At 46.1% G+C, this 23,981-nt stretch overlaps 1 protein-coding gene across 1 annotated transcript in view; it reads left to right on the forward strand.

Moving 5' to 3' along the window:
* CD99L2 (CD99 molecule like 2) overlaps positions 1–23,981 on the forward strand; it is an 85,500-nt gene that overhangs the window by 57,176 nt on the left and 4,343 nt on the right. The window contains exons 6-12 of the mRNA XM_077826989.1: positions 3,336–3,428; positions 5,435–5,518; positions 6,897–6,989; positions 11,318–11,383; positions 16,716–16,736; positions 17,017–17,136; positions 23,886–23,951. Of these exons, the coding sequence (XP_077683115.1) occupies positions 3,336–3,428; positions 5,435–5,518; positions 6,897–6,989; positions 11,318–11,383; positions 16,716–16,736; positions 17,017–17,136; positions 23,886–23,951 (543 nt within the window). The remainder of the gene's footprint in view (positions 1–3,335; positions 3,429–5,434; positions 5,519–6,896; positions 6,990–11,317; positions 11,384–16,715; positions 16,737–17,016; positions 17,137–23,885; positions 23,952–23,981) is intronic.

Raw genomic sequence — 23,981 nt, forward strand, 5'->3', positions numbered from 1 at the left:
AGAGGCTTCAGTGACTTGTTACATTAACACATCAAGACTACAATTACCAAGGGTTTAGAAGAGCTGTGCTAGCAGGACGCGGTTATGTTATCTGTGTTCTCTTAGCACCTGGAAGCCCTAGTCCTGGCCCAGGACCCCACAGTGTGTGGTGCTGCACAAACACAGAACATGCAAGCTCTTTGGGCAGGGACTGTGTAACATACAGTGCAATAGATGCCATTTTTCAAAACTGTTCTAAGCTTTTTTGAAATCTGCTTCTGTAGCACAGGATGGACGTCTGGGTAAGGCCCTGGGTTGGGACTCAGGAAATCTAGGTTCAGTTCCCAGCCCTTTTGCCCAAGGTCACAAAGGAATCAGCAGGTCTCTCAACTGTTTTGTGCCTTTGTTTCCACAGTAATAATGCCCTACTGCCTCATATGTTCCCTGCTTGAAGAATGGCAGCCGCTTTCTTTCCTTCTGTGTGTAAACACAACAAACTATTCTCAGTTTCATTTTTCTTGTACGTGTTTCTGATTATCCCTGACACAGGAAATCTCTGTTGAAACAGTGTAGTTCTAACTAGCTGTGAGGAGACACTTCCCCCACTCTGTGCCTTTTCAAATGCCCTTGCTGATTCTGCTCAGGACCCATTTGAGGAAACTTGCTTGGTTTCATAATGAAGTGAAAGTTTTACCATCTGCAATTTCTCCAGCTCAATTCCAGCCAAATGTCAGCTGAAACGTAGACGGGCCAGTTGAGTAACAGCTCAGCCCGTCAGCTTGAAATAAACTGCAGCAAGCGAGAGAGCTCCAGAAACGAACACACTCACTAGCCAAAGCAAACCCAACCTAACCCTTTGGCCAGTATGGCTTTCATTAGGAATGCCAGGAAGACCCAGGTGGAAACAATGTCATGTAACATCTGCTGAGTGTTAACTATATTTCTGAGCTTCAAGAACAACTCCAGCAGAATAAAGAGATTAAACTTTGTGATGGGGGACATCAAAAGTATCGGAATGAAAAATTGTGAGCCAGATCCTTCCCTCCATTCTGGTGGTGCAAAGGAATGGGAAAGCTAGCGTAACTGGCCATCTAGTGGTTCCCCCAGGATGAGGGAATCGCGGGAAAGCAACATAGCTGGCTCCTACGTCCCCCTGTGGAACGGGTATCTTGGGGTGTGGTCTGAGCTCTGGCAAGCCCAGACAGACTTCTGGCAGCCATAGCCCCTGACACTGCTCTAAGATATATCAGGGTCAGGGCTAGCACAGAACCTGTGGAGAATCAGGAAGCCAGAAGCCATTGCTCCTGCTCAGTTTCATTCTCCTCTATTCAAAATAAAGGAGGAACAAAAAGCCAGAAGAGAACTACACCATAAGCTAGTACCCAACAAAAGCCAACCACTGCGTAGAGGGGAACAATTCAGCTGCATTTAACTGTTCGTGAGCAAAGAGATATACAGGGAGAACAAGATTATTTGAGCATAAGCTTTCGTGAGCTACAGCTCACTTCATCGGATGCACAAGGCGTGTATTAATGGGAAATGGGAGGAGAAGGTTCAGAAGCTCACAATAGCCAGCTCAGATCTACAGTGATAGGCACCTTACCAGAACCTAGATAGACAGTTATCGCTGGTCCCTGCCTATGATCCAGCACCAGTCCTGGCATGCATAATAAATCGCCATGCATGATCCAGAAATGTCACACCATGTTCCATTTTTCAAAATCAGTAAGTTTTCCACATTAGAAAAAGACACCATGGTGTGAAATCCTGGCCCCATTGAAGTAAATGGCAAAAGTCCCATTAATTTTAATGTGGCTAGGATTTGACCCCATAAATCCGCGTGTTTTTGGTCAGTGGATGCAGGTGCAGGGTTGGTAGTAAGGAGCAGTCTGCCAACTTTATTTTCATATGTGGCAGGGAACTGCTGGCTGCATGGTAGGATTTGCGCTTAGCAGACTGACTAGCATTCAGCTGACAGTTCACATCTGGCTTTCCCATACAGTGCACTTCTGTAAATAGCAATTGCACTGTAGATAAGAACTATGAACACTGGGATTCAGCCAGCTGTATATCTCAACATGCCTTTAACATGCGGACACGGGGTGCTTGCTCTGGATTCAGTCTCTGGTGAGAGAAGTCTAATTCAAGATGCCTTGCTGAGAACTTGAACTCGTCTCCTTTGCCCCAGAACATTTTTTAAAAAGTATTCTTATTCAGTTGGTGTCATTTCTTGTTCTGACCTGAGTCTTTCCAGTTTCCATGTCTAGCTTCCGCATGCTTTTCCTGCTGTGAAATCGCTCACACAGCCAAGGTTCTTAGCACTGTTCCAGAAGCTAGATGGGCATTTACAACTAATTCCCTTTAGTGAGCTCTGCCCTTCAGAGATTCCCTCAGAACACAGCCTGGCAGATGTGCCAAGGCACTTCATGTTCTTGGGCAGCCCTCCCTTTAAAGTGCCATTTCCATTCTCCGGCTTGTCCTGTGCTCTGAGCTTTCTCTAGTGGATTAGATTCTGAAATCCCTTTCTGTCCTCACTCCAATTTGATAACATGTAACTTGCTCAACCCTAGAAGGGGCGGGGGACGGGACAACACACACACACACACCACATTTCTGGCTCTAATGAGCAAGATGGCTCTGTTCTAAAGAAAGCCCTTTTCTGGGAAAGCATGCAATTAAGTTATTCCTTGTATTGCATTTCCAGTATTGCCTTGACAACTGCAAGCATTTTCCTTAACACTTCTCACAGCATTGTGTGTCCATTGTAAGAGACCATCGGTGGGAGGAAGGGGATAACCCTCCCCCCATTGCAGTACAATGGGTCCAGGACGCACAAAAGGTCCAGATCTAGGAGATAAGGTGGCAAATTAGGTTGTAGTCAGTTTAATCTGAAAGTTTTGCAATGGGATTGTATTCTAACAAGCAGAGCTCTGGGGTATCTAGACACCTTTTCTCAGCTGACCTATTGTGAATCTTTGTATCTTACTGATTAAGACACACTGATCTCTATGTACAATTTCTCTGTGAGAAATGACAAGGCAGCCATGAGCCCATGTTTCCCAGCAGGCACTACAGGTAATTGTTCTAATGCTGCTAATGCTGCCTTTAAGAAAGGGAATTAAGGCTGCAGAGCTCCTGGGAGGTTGGCCACAGGAGTGGGCCACATGTGGGCTCAGGGCCATTGATAAGGTTCTGCAGATAATAGACCTGCACAGTGCAGGCTCTTCACGTTGATGTTGAATGGTTTGCATCGCCTGCCTGGTGCAGTCACAGAAAGCTTTTCAACAGCAGAGACATGCTGACAGAATCATGTTGTTTACACAATGGTGAGATTTGTTTTTTCCCTTTAAAAATAGGGGATTTCGATTTATCTGACTACTTTGACACCCCACTGGAGACTACAACAAAACCAGGAAAGGCAACCACTAAACCCTATCCAAAGAAGCCAGGTAATACCGCATTCCCTGAGGCACTGTAGGAATGCATACAGACCATCCCACTGCTCAAGATTCCTCTCTGGGGTGTGAATGAAGGAAACTGCTTGTCAGTGTAACCATAAGAAGCATTGCCTAGTGTTTTGAGCACAGGACTCAGAGCAAGGAGACCTGGCTCGCACAAACACTTACTGTGTTATCACTTAATCTGTAAAATGCTGGCATTAGAGTCCTACCTAGAAGGGGGATGGAGACTTAGTTTTAGTGTCCGTACAGTGCTTTGGGGCCATGACTGAGTCCTTTCTGGCTATTAAAACACCCTTACAAGAGAGATTTAGTAATGCACAATATTAACCATTGGATAATCTTTTTAACTAAGTGTGGTAGTCCCTCCTCATTGGGCAGAAGATAATGGATATTCCAGCACTGAATGCAACTCACATTGGAATCTAATCTCTACTGATGGAGTGCCCATGTACTATAATCATCATCATTATACTCTGGGTGACAAAAGTGCACAGTACAGTAACTCCTCACTTTTAAAGTCGTCCCGGTTAACATTGTTACGTTGCTGATCAATTAGAGAACACACTCGTTTAAAGTTGCGCAATGCTCCCTTATAACGTTTGGCAGCCGCCTGCTTTGTCCACTGCTTGCAGAAAAAGCAGCCCGTTGGAGCTAGCTGGTGCGGGCTTGGAACCAGGGTGGGCTGGCAGCCCCCCTATCAGCTCCCTGCTCCCCTAAGTTCCCTGTGGGGCAGCCGTCCAGCAGGCTATCAATTGCTGGGCAGTTCAGCTGTCCCTCTCCCCTCTGCCGTGTACTGCTCCTGCCCTCTGCCTTGGAGCTGCTCCCCGAGCCTCCTGCTTGTTGTGCAGCTGGGGTGGGGGGGGGGGGAAGAAGGGTGCTAATGTCAGGATGTTCCCCTCCCCCCTGTCCCCTGTTTATCCCATCTCCATAGAGCGGGGTGGGAGGGACACGACAGGGCTCAGGACGGAGGGAGCTTGCTGGCAGCAGTTGCTGTCTCAACTTGCTGATCTACTTAAAAGGGCAGTGTACTTAGAGTGGCATGAGCGTACTTAAATGGGCAATGCGCATGTCTCTCTCTCACACACACGGTGTATGTCTCTGTCTCTCTCTGCCATGCTGTCTCCCCTCCCTCCATTCTTGCTGCCTTGTAGAGTGTGAGGCTACATTAACAACGTGTTAACCCTTGAGGGCTCAGCTGAGTTCATCATTTAGCAGAAAGGCATTCCCTGGGAAATATCCCACCTTCTGACTCTGCCACCTCAACCAAGCTTCACAATCATCATTTTGTGTACAGTATTAAATTGTTAATTTTATATATATATATATATATATACACACACACACACACATATATATACATATATATATACACACACACACAGAGTATAAGTTTTAAATAAATAAAATATAGTCTTTTGTCTGGCAAAAATTTTTCCTCTGGAACCTAACCCTCCCCTATTTACATTAATTCTTATGGGAAAATGGGATTCTCTTAACATTGTTTTGCTTAAAGTAGCATTTTTCCGGAACATAACTACAACGTTAAGTGAAGAGTTACTGAATTGCTAATGAGCCAAACTAGAACTAGCCAAACTCCTCTGGAGTTTAAAATGAGCCTCCCTTACCCATTCCCAGAATTCATAGAAGGAGTGATGTATGCAACAACAACAGTCCTGTGATACTCAGCAGTGTCCTCAGACCTTAGCAATTACAGCCATCATGGCATGTGTTCTAATAGACATACGTACCAGTGTGTTCTGTGCACATGGGTACTTGAAGGTAGCTCCGCAGAACGGATTGCAGGGAGGAGTGTCTGCTAATCTCAGGTGAGCAAACCCCAGAGCACTAGAGCTATGGGAGGGTCCTAACTTTGTAGCACAGGCCCATGGTTTGTACTAGCACCCCTCTCCCCCAGTCTGATGTGCTGGAGCTACAAAGGCCTGCTAGGTGGTGGGCTTTTGTAATGTAACTTTGTTGTGGTCTTGTTCCTTCAGATGATATTAGTTTATGGGATGTGATCCACACCACCACAACCAAGAAGCCAAAAACCACTAAGGCCCCACCCAAAAAGAATCCAGGTAAGTGCTAGTTCTTGAGTGGTACATGGGGCATCAAGAGCTAGTTCCAAAGGAGGAGAAGCTAGCAGTGCACAAACTGGAGAAATGGTGGAAGCCACAACCTCTCCCAGCAATCACCTTCTGCCTCACTTATACCCAGCCCCTTTTATTTTCATCCTACTTTTATTTTGTTCACTCAATAGTCCTGGAAAGTAGGGGGTCTGGTGTATCCACCTTTACCCCATGGACACACTGAGCTGGTCCTGGCTGGGTAGCTCAAGCAGCACTTCTCTGGTAGCACCAGCTACTTTGGAAGAGTTACTTTGCGTTTTAAAACAAAACTAACAAATTGTATATAGCCCTGACTGCTGTGAAGAAAACATTCCAGACGTAAAGCAATGAAGTGCTGTTTCAGGTGCCCCACTGAAGTCAGTGGAGACGTCAGTGGAGTTGTACCTGGTTACTCCAGCAGTGAATTTAGTTTCAAGATTCTAGACAGATAATCTGAAACATTATTGTCGCTGAGACTTTCTCCCATGCGTTTCAATGAGGTGTTGACTCTGGAACCTAATGGACACCAAGCACTATTTCTTAGCTAATCATTTTGCCAGGCGATGTGGGCAGAGTTTTGGTGATTTTAAATCTTGCTCTGCTTTGAGAGAACAATCTTACTTTCCCGCCAGTGAAAGAGTCAAGAAATTCATTAGCTCAGTTACATTTGTGCAGTAGTCATTTAATAAACATAGTAAGAGGCTGTTCTCTGTTTAAACTTAAATTCTCAGGATATACAGCAGTGTGTTTTCCCCCATTACTGACTATTTCAGTCAGAAAAGGTGCATCTCAGAAAATACTTCCTTTCCCTTTAAGATTCCCCCCTCCACCTTATTTCCACACTCTGAACACATAGAATTGTCTATTTCGTTCTGCCCTTTTCTCTCCTGCTTGATTTATATGATTTCCTGGCATTTGATCCACTATGCAAGACAATTTCTGCAAGAAGAACATGACATTTATCACAACACCAGCATGAGAGCACAAAACCAAATGAATTGCAAATATCTCCCATGATAGAGTGACCAGACAGCAAGTGTGAAAAATCGGGACAGGGAGTAGGGAGTAACAGGAGCCTATATAAGATACAGTCCCAAATATCGGAACTGTCCCTATAAAATCGGGACATCTGGTCACCCTATCCCATGATATTATATGATTAAACTGAAAAAAAAAATAAAATAAAAAAAGTCAGTTACTTCATCTTTCCCGTTGACACTGTCTGACAAGGTTGATGATTTTCTTTCTTAAGAACCTTTGTCAGAACTAAGGGATTAGATCAAGGAGTGTTGAATTAAGTACCTTGGAACGCTTGGTCCAAGATAGTAACCACTATGGTATTTTATAGCAAAGGATCCTGCGGACTTTGACTTATCCGATGCACTAGATGATCAGAATGATGGGAAAGGCGGTAGGAAACCAAATGTAAAACCTGGTGAAGGTATGTAGATTAACTTTCTTACTCTGCTCTAGATCCTGCAGCGTAAAGCTGTTTATCCTTTTTCTTATGACTCGGGGGAATGCAAAACACAGTGGGGAAGAACAGAATAGACCCCCTGGGATGGCACCTCCCTTTCAGATGATTACGGTGGAGCCTGTGCTGATTTACATTAGATGAAGAACCCTTCCCATCCCTCCATCAAGTCGCTATGTAGTTTTCATTGTTTAGTGCATCCTTTCATTTAAGCAATGAATTGCTGCAAATGACAAAGGCGGAGGAAGTGGAGAGATTTAAAGCTGCAAGAGCTGGAGATTGACTTTTTCAAAGCAGTAGTTTTTCCTCTAGCCTCATGTAAATTTATGGCATTTCCCTGACATTCCCTTAAACATGACAGGCCAAGTTATTCCCTTGGATACAGTATACAAACTCGCCCTCCCCCTCTTTAGAATGGCACACACATACCTGAAGGCCAAATAGGGCTCTGCAAATTCAGGTCTTTCTCCACTGAAGTCAATGGATCAAGTCCATAACAAAGGATCAAGCCCATAACAGAGGAAACATCTGTTATTGCAGAGTTAATTAAAGGGAGATAATATATTTTGTATTAAAGGACTTGCCTAGTTTTTCATTGGCTATTTACACATTTATGTATTTGTCCCCTTGTTTTATTTCTTATTTTCCCTCTGACTCATGAGCTCCTGGCAGGTCTGCTATGTTGTCTCTACCTGATAGTTTATTGGCTGAATGGTACATGCTCTTGTGACTCTTCGTCATTACCAAGACACAGAAATCCAGAGCAGTCTTAATTCCCAGCCCAATGTAGAATATGGGCTGGACTTAACTGGGATGGGAGGCCTCTTTCCATTCCCAAAATATTACAGGTGGAGACTCATTTGTCTGCAGTTATTGTTCCTTGAGCACCAATCTAGAAAAGACTTGCACAGCCTTTGCGTAGAATACTACTGTACAGCTTGTGTAATTAATTAGATTTTATTAGCTAGGTGTCTTGCAAGTACTTAGATTTCAAGGTTTGTTTAAATATATTAGACTTGTTCAGGAAAATTTAAAGAGTCAGTGTGTCAGTACCAAGTATCAAAAGCTAGACGCTCTCATGGTAATGTATACCCAGTCTTAATCAGCATTGGTACAACTTACATTTTGGCCTCCATTCAATTTGTTAGTTTTGTTTTTAATCTTATTGCAAATCCTAAATCCATAAATGCTGTTTTCTGTGATCAGTTAATGAATAGAGAATCCTGTTCCAGGCTCGAAAGGTAAAGGTAGCCCTTCAAGAGGTGGAAAACAGGGTAAGGAGTCTTGTACTGGCTCCCAGCCGTACCTCTTTCCTTTTATGAATCTCAGCTTTCTGCCACGCGCTTTACTAAGCACTGAAAACTTCTGTTACTCCTCTTCTATCTGCAAAATAAATTGGGAATTTAATGGTTTGAATATCTACACTATTTTTCCTATTAATTCAGGACTGTCTTGTAGTTCTCCATTTCAATTTTGCATGTATTAAACTTATTTTCTCAGTGATTTTATCTCAGCTACTTGTGTTAGAAATGTGTTCATGCACAATCCTTCTGCTGGAGATACTACAGTAACACTTAAAAAAAAAAAAAAAAAAAAAAGCCAAATGTAGTAACATCCCATGATGAGAGGCCAGATACCCTTTTCTGTCAAGATCTGCTCAGTACAAGAGAGAGGTGGGGCTCTCAGGGAGTCGTTATGCTCTGCCCTTCACAGCCACATTGGTTAGAGCAGCCTAGGGGGTTGTTCTAATCTATGTCAGTTGACAGTAGTTCCTAAGGGACTGTACACCAGCTGAGAACTAGAGGAACACAGCAGCATTCCACCAGGGCTGGAATGGGGATAGTGTAACAACCTGCTGAAAGCTCCCTCTTGCCTCCAGCTCTTATTCCTTAAATAAAATGCCTGGAGTCTGGTTGAAGGTCTTTTTTATGCTGCCCTTGTACATGAAGTCTGCTGACTATATGTTGTGAAATACAGACCTCGTGACCCTTAAAATTGGCTCCATATTTATTTTCATTAAACACTGTCTGTTGAGGTACTTTTAAGCAAGAGAGGTTTAATAAAGATCATCAGCTGAAACAAGCAAGGAAGTTAAGTCCTGTTTGAGGGAGAAAATATTCCTTAAATATTGCCAAGCCTGTGGGATGCAATTTGGATGCTCAGTATGTGCTTGTAGCTTACATGTAATATTCTTAACTCTTCGAGGAAACCATCTGTTTTCCAGTTCCCATGTTGTACTTTTCAGGAGCCATCAGGACTAGATTCACAAGGGGGATTTAGGTGTTGTAATACTGAACAGTGCAGCGCCTAACTTAGGGCTTGTCTACCACTTACCGGGGGATCTACGTGTGGCGATTGATGCATCAGCGGTCGATTTATCATGTCTAGTGAAGACCCGCTAAATTGACTGTAGATCGCTCTCCCATCGACTCCTGTATGCCACCGGATTGAGAAGTAGCGTGGATCCCATGGTCAGTAGATATGAGCTACGTCGATTTGAGTTACGCTATTCACGTAACTCAAATTGCGTAGCTTAGATTGAATTTCCCTGTAGTGTAGACAAAGCCTTAGGAACCCAGATTCACAATCTCAAATTAAGTGCTCAGACTCCGCAAATAATGCACAGGGAGAGTTGGACACCTATCAAAAGAATTCACAGAATCCAGCATACTGAACGGGGAGCTGCCTAAGGTAGCCAATAGGAAATGAGGAGGAGGAGAGAATTGGGGCCTAAGCCCAACCCTTCAAGAGAGAGTTAAATGCCTAATACTGGATTCACTGCCATGAACCCTCTCCCGGAGTCCGGTGTCTGTCATTCAGTCTGTGCTCACATAAAATGGTGGTGCTACCCTTCTATTCCATAGTCTAGTGGTTAGAGCACTTCTCTTGAGTGCAAGAGATCTGGGTTCACGTCCCTATTCTGTCTGGTTTGGAACAGGGATTTGAACCTAGGTGTCCGCTATCCCACGGAAGTACCCTGACCACTGGGTTATAGAATCATTCATTGTCCTTCTCTGTCCCAATGAATATTGAATTAATTATACAGAGTGGAACTTCAAGCAAAAGGGATTGAGACATCCCCACCCTAGTGGTCTGGGCACTCTCCTCTGGACTTTTGGATGAGGAGGCTTTTTCAGAGACAGCTCACTTACAATTGATTTTTGAGAGACTTTATGCACCTCTCCTATGTAAATTATGCAGACCTGATATGCCTGAAAGTGGGTTCCTCATTGCTCCATAGGAGACTTTTTCAATAGGCAGCCAGGGGTTGCACAAACCAGAATTGGTCCAGAGCCCATTTTGTACCAGCTGATACGAGTGCAATGAGAACCTTTCGGAAGAGCTACGGGCCTGACTTTTTCTAGGAGCTGAGCATTGGCCTTGCCCGCAAACAGCAGGTGCTCAAGACTTCTGCAAGGACTGAATCAAAGTGATTGAAGTCAGTGCCATTGACTTCAATGGGCTTTGGATCAGCCCAAAAATAAGGCCCTAGTGCTTAAGTTGGATAGCCAATGAAAGGCATCTGGGAGTAGATAGAGAAATTGCTGAACTAATCCTTTTGGCAGACCAGCTGTCCTCCCATTGCATGCTTGCCCCCCATGTCTTGTGGTTTCATACTAACCAGTATTGATATTTTCAGTTACTAGTTAAATGAGAAAATCTGCCCCTCTATGAATACAATTATGTACCAGACCCAAGCAAGTACTGCATGACTACCAATAGAAAGTATGAACAGACAATAGACCAGTGGGACTCTCTTAATCTCTGCCATTCCTGAACTTGGCGTACAGTGAAACGGTGAGATGTCCACACAGATGGGAGCTCTTCTTGAATTCAGAGTTGGGATACTTATGGAGTTCAGTTCAGAAGACAGACTGCACTTAAATTATATTATCTAGATAGAAGTGATGCAGGTCAAATGTGGCATTAAGTGAATAGCTGTGTAGTAGATGGTAGATTTGTAAGCAAGAGACACTGTCGCTTTTGCATGTCCCAGCAGATCTGTCAGTCCCAAAGCACAATGTGGGCACTGTCAGGGAAGTAACATTGCAGCAAGATGTCTAATTGCTGATGCTTATCAGATTCTCACCCTCTCCTACTCTCTACAAATACAACAGTGCCACCTGCAACCCTTCTGGATGGTTTTGCAGAGAGCTTTCTGGTTACCAGGGTTAGTAGATATAGCTGAACTACTCAATAAAAGGCCTTGAATATGTAACATATTGCAATGTCTAAGTTACAGGAAGTCAGCACATCTTGTTTGCGGTTTTTTTTTGTTTGTTTGTTTTTTTTAGCATTTTCAGATGACGATCTGGCTGGGGTTCTGGACGATGGGGAGTACCGTCCTGATAAGAAGAAAGGTAGGTCTTTACACTCTGCTGACCAAGTCCATTATAGTTTGTTTATACCCCAGGTCAGTTAATACACAGTATGACCCTTCCATTTGGAGACTAGGAATGGTGATAGAACTGAGATAGAGGGTGTAGTGAGTGGACAGACTGGTATTTCATCGTTATTTACATTGTGGTAGCGTTTACATGCGCCGATGAGGATCAGAGTCCCATTGTGCTAGGTGCGGTAATAGATCTTTTAAATATTGCTACAGCATTCATTTTCATTTGTTTGTGAGAGAAACAAAGTGAAGTCAATCTAAATCCAGAATAACTAGTCTCAAAAGACATAAGATGGATTCATTTATCAGTTCTTTCATTGTTGTTACTATGTTAAGCAACACAATGGCCTAGGTATTAATTTATGCTCAGGTACCATGGTGTATTCATGCCGGATATAATTACCTGCACTGTGTGCTATAGTCACCTATAATTACATCTGCAGTGTCTGGTTATAGTCCCCAAATCATCTGTTTTCCATGATGTGGCTGCTACCAGTATGGATGAATCTGTCATTCAGCAGCTGGCAGCCAAATCCAGGTGCAAGACTTTCACACCCACTTCCACCCCCCAGCCTTCCCCAGTTCTCTTGCTCCGCTGAAAGCAGTTGTAATATAATCTGAGCAGCTAATCTAGTATAGCACCCTGCGCAAAAGGCAGTGGAGAAATTGGAGCGGAAAATGAGACTGATAAGGAGTCACGTGCGTAAATTCTTGTACTTAAATCACTGCAGTAGAGCCTTGCATCACTGACAGACAACACAAGCGAGTCCTGGTCCTTGAGCTAAGAGATGTGGGTGGAAACAGAGACTAGGATCAAGCACCATGCTAAGGCATTTCATGGAACAGAGATGGAAAAGCATTACTGCCAGCAAGGCTTATAGAAAGTTGATGGGGAGGTAGTTTCAGAAGCTGAAAACTTCTGCAGTGAGACTTTCCAGAAAGGCATGTGACTCCTTTTTGAATCTTCTGCTCCCAATAGAACTAGCCTGAAGCTAGGAAATTTGCCAAAGGAGAAGTGTATTATGGCCACGGGGAAAGACCATGGCTTGCTCTGGCAAAGAGGCACATTAGCTTCATTCCAGCAAAGCAAAGGAGAGAGGAACGCAGGGTATCTGCAGCCTTTATGGCCTCCAAGACCAGGGGAAGTTTTAGGAATGCAAGGAAGAGAAACCTATGCAGATGAATTTGTTCCCTTATTAGCACTGTGTCCTGTATGGATGCCATTGATTGCAGTACAGGAGGGAAGAGCAGCTCTGCTGATAAAGGATGCCACCCTAAGCTTGTCCACAGGTCACTTCAGCCACCTCTCCTTTGTGGCATGATTCCAGAGTAGCCTTTTTAACGTGAATCTGGATTACCCACCGAGACATTGGAGGAGGAAAATGGCAAGGAACAAACTTGTAGCCCACTGGCAGGAAGGAGAAAACCTTTGGACCATTGGTTTCTTTAACTCCAAAAACAGTTACAATTTATGACTTAGCTCCCCCTCCCCCATTGCCCCCAACTAATTAGTTTCGTTAATTAGCTTTAAGTTATTTGAGGAGTGATTATTTTATTTTTAATGGATATCAACTAAACTTCCAAAAGTTGCATTTTACCAGATAGCATCTTCCTTCTAGGATGAACCCCAAGCAATGACCTACTATCAGAATGTGCTCTTGCTCCTGTTGAAGTCAATGTTCCTTAATGTCAGCAGGTGTTGGGTGAGGCCTTCTTCATCAGTTAGGAAGTACTGGTTTCACCTATGGGTTGGAAAGTCCTCTGAGGAATGATCCAACTTCTAGTGTAGTCAAGGACAAGAGTCCCACAGCATTGGGAACTGGTTTGGGGAATTGGCTTTCATGACTAGTATTTTGAAAATACAGACATTTTGCCTCTCATGGTAGAAAAGATAAAAGTTTCCCTCAACTTTCTACCACTTACTACTGGTTATTGAGAGTTAAGATGAAGACATCAGGCTGCATGTTTGTGAAGATCCACAATATTAAAATAGGGAAATTCAAAAGATGAATACCACCAGCCCAGTCAACAAACTGCGCTAAAGACAAACTGCATTGGAGTAATTAATATTATGCTGACCCGCTTCCATAAATTCAAGATTTATTTAGAGTGATTTAACTGTAGATTTTGGAGGGAACTTTTCCTCCTAACCTTGTTTCTCCAGGGAAAGCAGGGGGTTTAAATAGGTGTCAGGCGAAGTAGAGATTGCTTGGCATTATGGAGCTTAGTTGCACATTTTTCTATTGACAGTGCAAGTGTGCTGTGTGATTCCATACAGCATGTCAGTTATCAGCCCTTTGTCGTCACTTCGCAAACCATTGCTTAGTACAGGAATAGGATATAGAGAGCTCATCTGCCCTACAGAAAGGACTGCCCACTTAAGGCGGCTCCTCTGATAATATGTATGATGTCTTAAGTCTTCACAACAAAAGCAAAGAGAAAGGAGAGGAAGAGTCATCAAATCCCTGGAACTGATCCCACTTTATGGCGAAAGAATGAATAGGCCTGGCAAGCCAGGTTCTGGTTCTGAGCTATGGTCTGTGGCACAGGTCCCATTGTACCGAAGTGCATCCTGAATAAAGGTCACTGCTTCACAGTTTGTAGAAGATGCAATAAAACAACAAGGATCATCACAGCTGGGATTCTCTGCTGGAATGTGAGAATTCTCACCAGGATTCCTGCCTGGGTACTGAATCATGTCACTGGTTTGGCTCCGATTGGAATAAACGAATGTGAGAGTCTACTCATTTTGGTATAAATGCCTGCTAAATACAGCTTGTCAAATCTCTGAGCAGCTGCTATGGGCCCACTTCTGCAAGGTGCTGAACACTCTGAGCTCCCATTGGAGGCAATGAGGCTTTAGGGTACTCAGACCTTGGTAGGACTAGGTTCTGCTGCATGTACCTATGTCAGTGTGGGGACCTAATTAATCCTTGGAAAAAGGGGGAAGCCACTTAGCTCTTCATACCTCCAGCCAGATCTTCTCCTTTGACTAGAGATTTACGGCCCCAGTGTAGTGTCAGACTTTGGCCCCACTGAGCCAGTAATTATTACACTCATGTGCATCACACACACACTGCCCTCTCCCCACCCGCATTGCACACGTGCATAACTCATAGTGCCTTAGTTCTCAGAACATAAGAAAATGGAGGTACCATGAAAGAGAAGTGTGAGGCTGATTAATGGGCTGAACTGTTTTAAGTCAGCCTGTCACCAGAGGGATGGAGTAGAACAGAGGGTGATCAGTTCCTGCATGCCCCTTCCCCTGTGTATACATTTTCAAGCTGCGTGTGTTGCAGGCATCTCTCATTATGCAGGTCCCTCTTTCATCGCCCGCCCACAGCCTGGCACCAAAAAGCCTTTATTGGAGTGACCCTGGCGTTGTCTCAAAGGAAGCCGGGATTTCTAGACTCAAGTGCAGATACACATAAATGAAGCCACAAGCAATTGTAAAGCCTGCCTTTGACGGCACAGCTCTAAATTTATAATCAATTCCACTTACAGCCTAACACAGTGTTACTGAGCCAGCAGCTGTTTAATTAAATACGAGGGTTACCTTAGTGTGCAGGTTTACAGTCATACAACAGCATGTTCTGTACTGCAGCTTTCCTGCAAATGTTACCCCCTACTCCCACCCATCACCGACACTGAGAAAATCATTAAAGTCACAGTAGGATCATGAAGGTGGCTGTCAGCTTGAGGATCCTGGGCCAGGCTGGCAGCCCTTTTTCCCTGCTGTGCTAGGAGATGGTAGTAAGAAAGTACTACCCCGCTCTTCTCCTCTCTGTGACTGTCTTCACTGCCAAGACAGGTGTGTTTTCAGCCAAGGCAACTCATGCACATAAAACCTTAATGGAGACATGGCACCTGTGGCTTTACCATGAGGTCAGCCTTGCCTAGCTGCCGCTCAGTAAACACTACAGGACCACGTCTCCACTAGGATTGTGCAGCAAAGTCACTACTGTATGCTACTTTTCCCACAGTTTGTCAGAGTGAAGACAGCCTACATTGGCTCTGCCAGCCATAGCACAGCAAGGTAGCTGTGTCTGCGTGTGGGCTGTGCTTTCACTACCGGCTGGTTTGTTGAGAGAAGGCGGAGTGGGTGTGTGTGGGGGTGTCTCCTCCATGCATGCTACACAGGTTCAGCAGAGGAGCCAGCGCAAGCAGTTGGTGGGGAGGGGAGCGGTTTGTGCTGGGGAGCAAGCACCAGGCATCTGCCCCCCAGAGCATCTGCTGGCATCGCCGCAGTGCCTGATACCTGCCTGTCCACCAGAGCCAGTGCAGCAGGGCTGCGGTGACAGCAGAGCACCCTGCTGCCCTCTTTGCCCCCATTGCCCTGGCACGAAAGGGCTTGATGCTGCAGGGCGAGGACTAAGTAGGTGACAGGCTGGCAACTGGGCCTGGCCTATTCTTCTCAGCCTGGTTTCAATTCCTCTCTCATTCTCGGTCTCCTCTCCTCCTCCCCCCAACTCCGCCTGCCTGTCCCATTGTGTCTTTCTGTCCCAGGTTCTCTTGTCCACATGTCTCGGGGTGGGGGTTGGCTCCGCGAGGACAGGGACACAAAAGAGCAAACTGGTCTGGTCCTGGGTCTCTAAGGGCACATCTACGCTTCAAAATTGTCGCTTTAACCTATGTCGGCATGCAGCCACCACAGTAATTACATCGCTTGTGCGTGTCTACACTTCGCTCTGTGTGTCGGCGGTGCGGGTCCTCACCGGGAGCCCTTGCACTGACGGCACTCAGCGTGGGGCGTTGTGGGATGGCTTCTAAAAGCCAGCAACAGTGGATGTAACCAAGGCAGTGTCGTTGACCTAACTACGTAGACACTGACTCGGCGCCGCTCGTGGGCGGAGTCAAGTTGGTGTAGCGGGCGAGTTATGTCCACGGGAGCGAAATTCTAGTGTAGACGTTTACAGAGTTAGGTTGATGTAAGCAGTTTCTAACTCTGTAGTGTAGACCAGGGCATAGTCTGTACTCAAGAGCTGCGTTGGCTGGCTGGCCGCTTCCGGAACAGGGGAGCTTTCAGAGAGCCCAGCCACTGTTTTATGTGCAGCTCTAGGATGCATTTGCAATGTGGGGGGGGGAGTGGAGCGAGTCCACCTTTCTCCCACCCTGGGTGGGGCAGGCTGCATGGCGCAGCTGTGGGTTACAGCAGTGGATTCAGTCAGGTGATGGGGGGCAGACCTGAGGCCCTCGCATGAGGAAAAGCACTGCTGTTGGCTTTGATCCCCAACAGGCCCCAATGAATGTGGATCCCATCCTGGCAGCATCAGCCCTAATGCCCCTTGTCTTTCTTTCAGGTGGCAGCGACTACGATGCAGGTAGGTAGTGGTGCACAGAAGCCCAGCTCCATTCAGCCCCAGACCGACCCTGCTACCACAGCATCTCTGAGCGATGGACACGCATGAACACCCACCCCCTGCCCACCACATTTCCCAGACTAGTTTGCTTGAGAGGCTACGGATGATAAATCCTGGCCAGTCTTAGAGTCTGCAGAATAGCCCAGGTGACCTGGGGGAAGGGAGAGAACAGCTAGACCCTTGAGATAATCATTTTGGACCCCGAGACGTATTTAAGCACATCTGCTCCTCTGCTTTGTAGGCACCACCGCCGAGACTGGGACAATAGCAGGAATAGCCAGTGCTCTTGCCATGGCATTGATCGGTGCTGTCTCTAGTTACATTTCCTATCAGCAAAAGAAGTTTTGCTTCAGCATACAACGTAAGTGGTTCAAACGCTCTGAGCAGAGCACAGAGCCTGCTGGGGAAAGAGGAGGAAAGCCCCTTGGAGGGGGATGGTGCTCAGGACAGTCCTGAGCACCTCGCCTGAGGGTCCACATGGGGTGCAGCGACCCTCCCTCTTTCTGTGCAAGAGAAGGGGGCTGCGGTCCCCGGGGAGAACCCTCCAGGGATTTGCCGTGGGACAGCCCCACTAGGAATCCTCTGAGACGTTAACGCACCCTGAGGCTCCAGTAATCTCAGGGCTGTGGTACCCACCTTGCACGGGAGCTCCAGCAGCATCAGCTCATGGGAGTGATGGTGCTGCTTGGCTGTGTACCTAGCCAGGAGGCCCAAATTGTTTGTCAGCCCCTGCTGCGGCTCTCCATGCTAGGTAGCTAAAAGACCCAGGGTTTGTGGGAAGGGGCTTCCCTCATTACACTGGAGATGGGTGGGGGAAGGGCAGGAGTGGGGAGCAGAGGCAACACGAGAGGGTCTATGCGGGAAGCAAGCCTCTGTGCATAATTGGTGAGATACACCCAAGGTCTCCTCCACAATCTCTCTGTGGCATGGCATCAGGAGCCAAGCTTGGGAAGTTCAGGAACAAGAAGAGTGGTGGGGTAGACTGGATATTATTATTGTCTGAAATGTTATTAGTGTCTGAAATTATCCCTGTGGAGGGGGAGAAGACACCTCCCCACCCCACAAACCTGGCTCACTAGCAGGCAGAGGAATTTTGTAAGGATAAAGCATTCATTTTAAATTGAAACAGCATGTATCAGCTCCAGCTCTTGCAAGGGGCGGCTTTGTTCCACCCCATGCAGGAACTCTGGATCTGAAGGGTTTTTTCCTTAGAACATTAACCATTTAATTGACCAAACTATTCAAACCCACCATTTGATAAAGGTAGCAGCTCCTCCAGCAGCTACACCCCTCGCCAGTGTAAATGAGGGGACTCAGCTGCTCCCTTGCCTCTGCACATAGAATTATTGACTGAACACTCACACACATTAGTCCTGACTCAATTGCAGGATACCAGCATAAGCCAAACAGCCAGAAGTTTCTTCCAGCTTAAAATGATGGCTCTACAGCATTTCATTACAGTCTCAGACTATCTTGGGGTAGAATCTGTCCAATGAATGACGTAGGAACATACCATGGACTGAGGAATAAGGAAGAGTAAATATAACCGGAACTGAAAACTTACCAGTAGGTAGAGAAGGGAGATACAGCAAGCAGCAGCTGATTCCAAAATGGCCTCTGTCATATTTAAAGGACTAGCCCCAGAAAGGCATGCTGGGAAAAAGAAGTTCCTATAAAAGGAAAAAGCCTGCAGTGGGAGTCATAAAGGAAGTAGTTATAGCAGTATTGCTTGCCACATAATTGTATTTAATAGCCTCCGGTTCTTCCTCCTTCCAGGCATCTGTTCGTATAGTCCAGTTGTAAAGATAGCCTTTCAAAATAAACGTTTCCATTCTTTTCCCATGGGGAAAATAATGAATGCAGCAAGCCAGCAGTCACAAGCAACCCTACAAAAAAAGCAAAGCGGAAGGAGACGATTTCAGGGGGGAAATGGATTACACTTCAACACCTTCTGTTTCTGTAAAGCATCTTTATTGTGAACACTTCACAGTATTAGGGCCTGATCCTGTAAGTTCCTTCATCTGGACAGACTTTTCAGGATCTGCTCCTTAGCTAACATAGTTGTAGAGTTAAGTAATAACAGCAGCGAGCGACGTACCGAGATGTAGCTACTGGGGTGGGGGGCAGGGGAATATAGGTTAACTTTGCAATGAGGTTTGGAAAGAAGCTATTGCTGTCCAGAAGGCAGTTGCACCAAGCACAGCTAGGTTGTCGGGAAGGGGCTTGCACTGCACAGATGGAGGAAGGAGAGGAGACAAGGTCACTGAGAGAATGGGGAGGTCCATGGAGGACATTGAAATACGTGGGGGATTCTGAAAGGGATGCGGCTGTCTCTGAGGCTGGGCAGGCGAGTTCCTTTGTTTGTGAGAGAGAGGGTGAGCTGCAGCATTCTGCAGCTGCTGGAGACCTAGGAATGGGAGATGGTAAAGGACAGAGATGCAGAATCCAAGGCAAGAGGTGGCAAGAGCCTGGCGTAGGCAACAGTTCTCAAACCCTTCCATAGTGTGAGTCACAGGAGTGGGTGTTTGTATGCACCTGTCCGGCCCCTGACCCGCCTCCCTCTCCCACTCCGTCATGTAACATCCCCACAGCAGTTGTGTACATAGAGAAGAGCACTGGGGAAAGTGCTTGGTGTAGTTTTAGTAGCTGTCTTTAATGTGATGTAGCAACTGGACTGAGCCTAGCCACCTGTGGGCTGACTTTTGAACACTGGTAGTCTGGAGCCCACAGGGTGGGACTCGCTGCCCCGGGGCTTCCAAGGAGTTATTATAAATAGCCAGAAAAGCTAATTTAAAATTCACCAGCTAAAATTCATCAGCTAAAATCCCTTGAGTGTCTCCTTCACTTATTGGGGCAGAAACTTATACTGAAACAATGCTATTTTCCTGGCTGGGGCTTCGACAAACAGGTGAGAGTTTTGGAAAATTAGATCAGCAGGAAAAGTCGAATGAATGTGATAGAATAAAATGCCCTCGTTTGTCGCCCCCCCCCCCCATTTAAATGATATTTTGGAAAGAATAAATAATAAAAAAAGGAGCTTTGATAAAAGGGAAGCCGAAAGAAGCAAAGCCCAGAAAGGCAGCAGGAAATTAAAGATAATTATAAAGGAGGATTAATTTAAGCCATCAGACATGGCATGCTGGGATAATGTCAGGCCTTAGATGCATTGCAATGAATGACGGAAATCTGAGAGCAGTCAGCTGCGGCAGAACTGGCGTTTTATTGAAAAACATAAATTGTGTTTGGTGTTATCCCAGCAAAACACATGTCTTGGGGGAAGCTGCTGTGCTATGGAATGACCATGTGCTGGTAGCACAAAGGAACACTAGGCTGTTTGTCTGTGTGTGTCTCTCTGCCCGTCCAGTGGTGAGGGGGGTGGGCTCAGTTTGCATTTTTGATCTCATTTGGACTGGAACATTCATACACTCATGTTTTTATCAATGACTCATGCAAAGTTTTCCCCATATCCTTTACCCCTTTCTGTCCTTTAACATCCATCACCTTGGTATTTAGGCGCATCAAGATGTCTTAGGAGAGTTCTGACAGGACATAGTCAAGCAGAGCAATGTTGGTATTTCTGTGCTACTGAGCAGTTACATGGGAAAACTCCACACATACTGGTCACGCTTATCGAGAGACGACTGAGAGTAAGGCTGGGAATTTCAAAGAAGCCTAAGAGAATTAGGTGCCATACCGCCAATGGGAGCTGGGCACCTGGCTCCATTGAAAAGCACCACCTGCATTATTCGCACCCCTCTCTTTCACCATTTGGAGCAAGGCCTTTCTTTCGCCAGCACACTGCACTTGTACAGCTTCCTGTCCACACGGGGCCTGAGACAGAGAGAGCCCGCAATTCCCATTGAAGCAAATAGGAGGCAAGGAGGTTGCTCTGCAGTGACAGGTTCAGACTCTATTTCCCTGCCCCCTGTCCCTAGCCCCCTTGGTCATTGGTTTTCTAGTGATTCGCACCAATAGCAGTAATCACATTACACCTTCCATGGGAAGGGCTCAAAACGTGTCACATGCTTTGAGCCACCCTGTCAGCCACTGACTGTTACCTGCAATGTACGCTATGGCATAGGAAGATTAATTGATTGGCTTAAGATCACACTGCAAGGCTGGGGTAGATCAAGGAACAGAAGGACCTAAGAGTCTTGTTTCCCAGGCCTCTGTGTTGACCCATGAGCGAATGCCCACTGCTCACCTGTGGGAGCTTTTATGTAGCTGCTTGGGCTAGTACTGACTTTAGCTGTGACTCACCTCCCATTACACACTGTGCTGTGTTATTCTGTAGCCCTCCTGCAGCAGCAGAGAAGAAAATGTTTACTTTGCTGGTAGCTCTTGTTCCCCTTTCCTACAGCTTGTGACCTGCTTTTCCCCAAAAAGCATTAAAAGAACACCCCTCCGCCCCCTCCGATGAATTAACTGTTCCCACAGAATCTAGAAACAAACATCCACACATAGTGGTAAGAGTGCCTTAGTTGTTTTCCATCGAGTGATAGGGAACTCGCATACCTGACCATCCATTTGGTTTGGCAACTACTTCTATCTTCCTTAGTACCAGACCAGGTGTAAGGGTCCCATCCTATCTGCCAAGTTAGTGCATTTTGGCTTCCCCACGCCTGTAGTGTACATGCCTTCACCTTTTTAGCCATATTTCCTTTCACATCCATTTAATATGGTATAGTTTCTTTAGTGCTGGGTATACTATTACACCTAATGGTGCATTTGTCCTTGCAACCTGCTCGGTGAGCTAGAGAAGTAATATATCCCCATTTTATAGATGGAGAATTGAGGCAGAGCGTGATTTAGGCACAAGAGTTCAGTGAGCGTTAGGTGCCTAAATGCCTTAGAGATGCTGGGCCTAAATGTCTTGCCCTCCCCACCGCACATAGGGAGTCTGTGGAAAAGCTCAGCCTTAAACCCACATCTACATGGTGCAGGCCTGTGCCTTAACCATAAAACCATCCAGCCCTCAGCTGTGACAAGACTTTATCTCAGAGGCATTGGCCAGGCAGCCGCTGCATGTCTGGTCTGGCACTGGGGAAGAACAGAGCTATGGGGTCTTCAAACGTTAGCCCTGCTCTGCTCTTACTGCCATGAGCATGTACTCTTGCTCACCGGCAGCAGACACTGAAATGTTTTTGTGTGTCCTGTTCCCTGCAGCCATTGCTTTCTGCCATTTGTAGTAATAGGCTAAATCCCATTTTCCTGACCCCCACAAGTAGTCGCGTGAACTTCATTGTGACACAAGGGGAATAGAACTAGGCCAATAAAGACGCTAGTTCCCCATACAGTGTCTGACAGGCCCCCAGAATCTACTTTTCCCAAAACTCCACGCCTCGGGGGGTCTACTGTCCCTTGTTGTCAGGGTGGCTAACCCTGATGTGGATTCAAACCATTGTTAAACAGCAGCCCAGGCATGCCTTTCACGTTCACCAGGGCGACCTCACTGTTGCTTTGCAATGACTCGGCCACTCCTAGCAGGCCCCGCTGAATTATTTTCCTACTCTGAATCCCAGGTGAGTGAGTCAAGCTGTTAGTTGCTGTATGTGACACCCCGTCTACACTAAGTACACAGTGTGACAGGCATAGATCCAGTTCCAATGAACAGGGTGGAGTAACACAACCATATATCCAGCCATGACTGTGCATCCACCCCACCACTGCATTGCGGGACCAGATGGCGAGTTGGTCCGCGTTGCCCAGCGGACGTGCAGAAGAAGCAGTGCTCTGGGATGTCCTGCCACAAGCACTGGGAGGGAGGAAGGCTGGCCAAACTGGTAACATAAGTATGGTTAAAACCAGCATTACAGCCTGATCCCAGCCTACATCATGTAATGACCATATTGTGCATGAACACAAATGACAGCAGTGCCCGGTTACAAACTGGGTGAAAGTTTATAATGCAGCCAGGGCCATAGGGTGTAGCTTTGCTTGTTGTGTGAGTTGTGTTCCAGAGGCTGTGTTCCGTGGTAAGACTTCTTTGTTGTCATTCAAAGCTGCAGAGGGGCAAGGTAAAGCTGGCCTTGCATCTCCACCCAGTTTGCTCTCCTGCTTAAGCCTTGAAATCCTCATTTTACCCTGTTCCCCCACCCACTGAGCATGTTTGGCAGTTTCCTCCCTTGCAACTCTGTTCCCAGTGCAAGCTGCTCAGTTCGACCATCACCATTCAGCTGCAGGGGGATTGTTGCAGCGTTCTTATGGACTGCGCCTTAACTGAGCTTGTGTATAGCAGAAAAGCAAATCAGCCGTCTGAACGTGAAGTACGGGGGATAGGGCGGATGAAATAGTAGGAGTGCCTTCCTTAGACCAAAGATGAGCAGAACTAGGTGGGTAGCTAAGATCTCAGCAGGGCTCACATCACAGCAAAATCCTGTAAGGTGTGTGTACAACGTGTGTATATACACACACACACATAGCTATAGAGCTGAATGACTAGGCCTAAAGAAAACATGCCGGTAAGTAACCCCTTCACTGCTAGACTTCCTGGGGTATTTCTTTGCTGGTAGTTGAAGGGGATGCTCCATTGAAATCAACGGAGCCCTTTGATATTGTAGGTAGGTGCTGCAGTACTGTCATGCCTCCAACCTACTCACGCAAGCACTGTGAATAAAAGGGCAGAAAGGCAAGAGTTGTGAAGTGCCAGGTTGGGGTGGCTGGTTCCCCTCTGCCCTATACTGTATCTCTAGCCTGTTGAAAATTAGGAGAGCCTGGGCCAGACTGGTGGAAGTGAGCCCAGCTCCACTGAAGTCAAGGCCATTTAAATGGCTTATTGCCAATGGTGAGTTTGGCTCCCTCAGTTTATTCACAACAGTGCTTGGCTTCCCCACCCTACCTCAGCTCCCAGCCTGGCATGATGTGCTACTGAAACGAAGAGCCTTACTAATTGCTGCAAACTTTGAATACTTTTTTGCATTTAAAGCCTCAACTCCCACAAGTTTGGGAACCTCAAGTGCGGTTTTGCTTTATAAACATAACACAGGCTTGCTCTAAACCGCTTCTTTTACCCACGTGTTGGTAACATTCCTCTGCATAATTTAGCATTTGGTGAGAAAGATACCATACTGTCTCCTTCCCCATCTGACTCTCTTTATCATCACTTCACAGAGGGTCTTAACGCAGAGTACGTGAAAGGAGAAAACACAGAAGCTGTTGTAACTGAAGAACCTCAAGGTGAGAGCTTTTTTTGGCATTGCTCTTAAT

The sequence above is a fragment of the Eretmochelys imbricata genome, chromosome 9, assembly GCF_965152235.1.
Source record: "Eretmochelys imbricata isolate rEreImb1 chromosome 9, rEreImb1.hap1, whole genome shotgun sequence".
NCBI classification, from domain to species: Eukaryota; Metazoa; Chordata; order Testudines; family Cheloniidae; genus Eretmochelys; species Eretmochelys imbricata.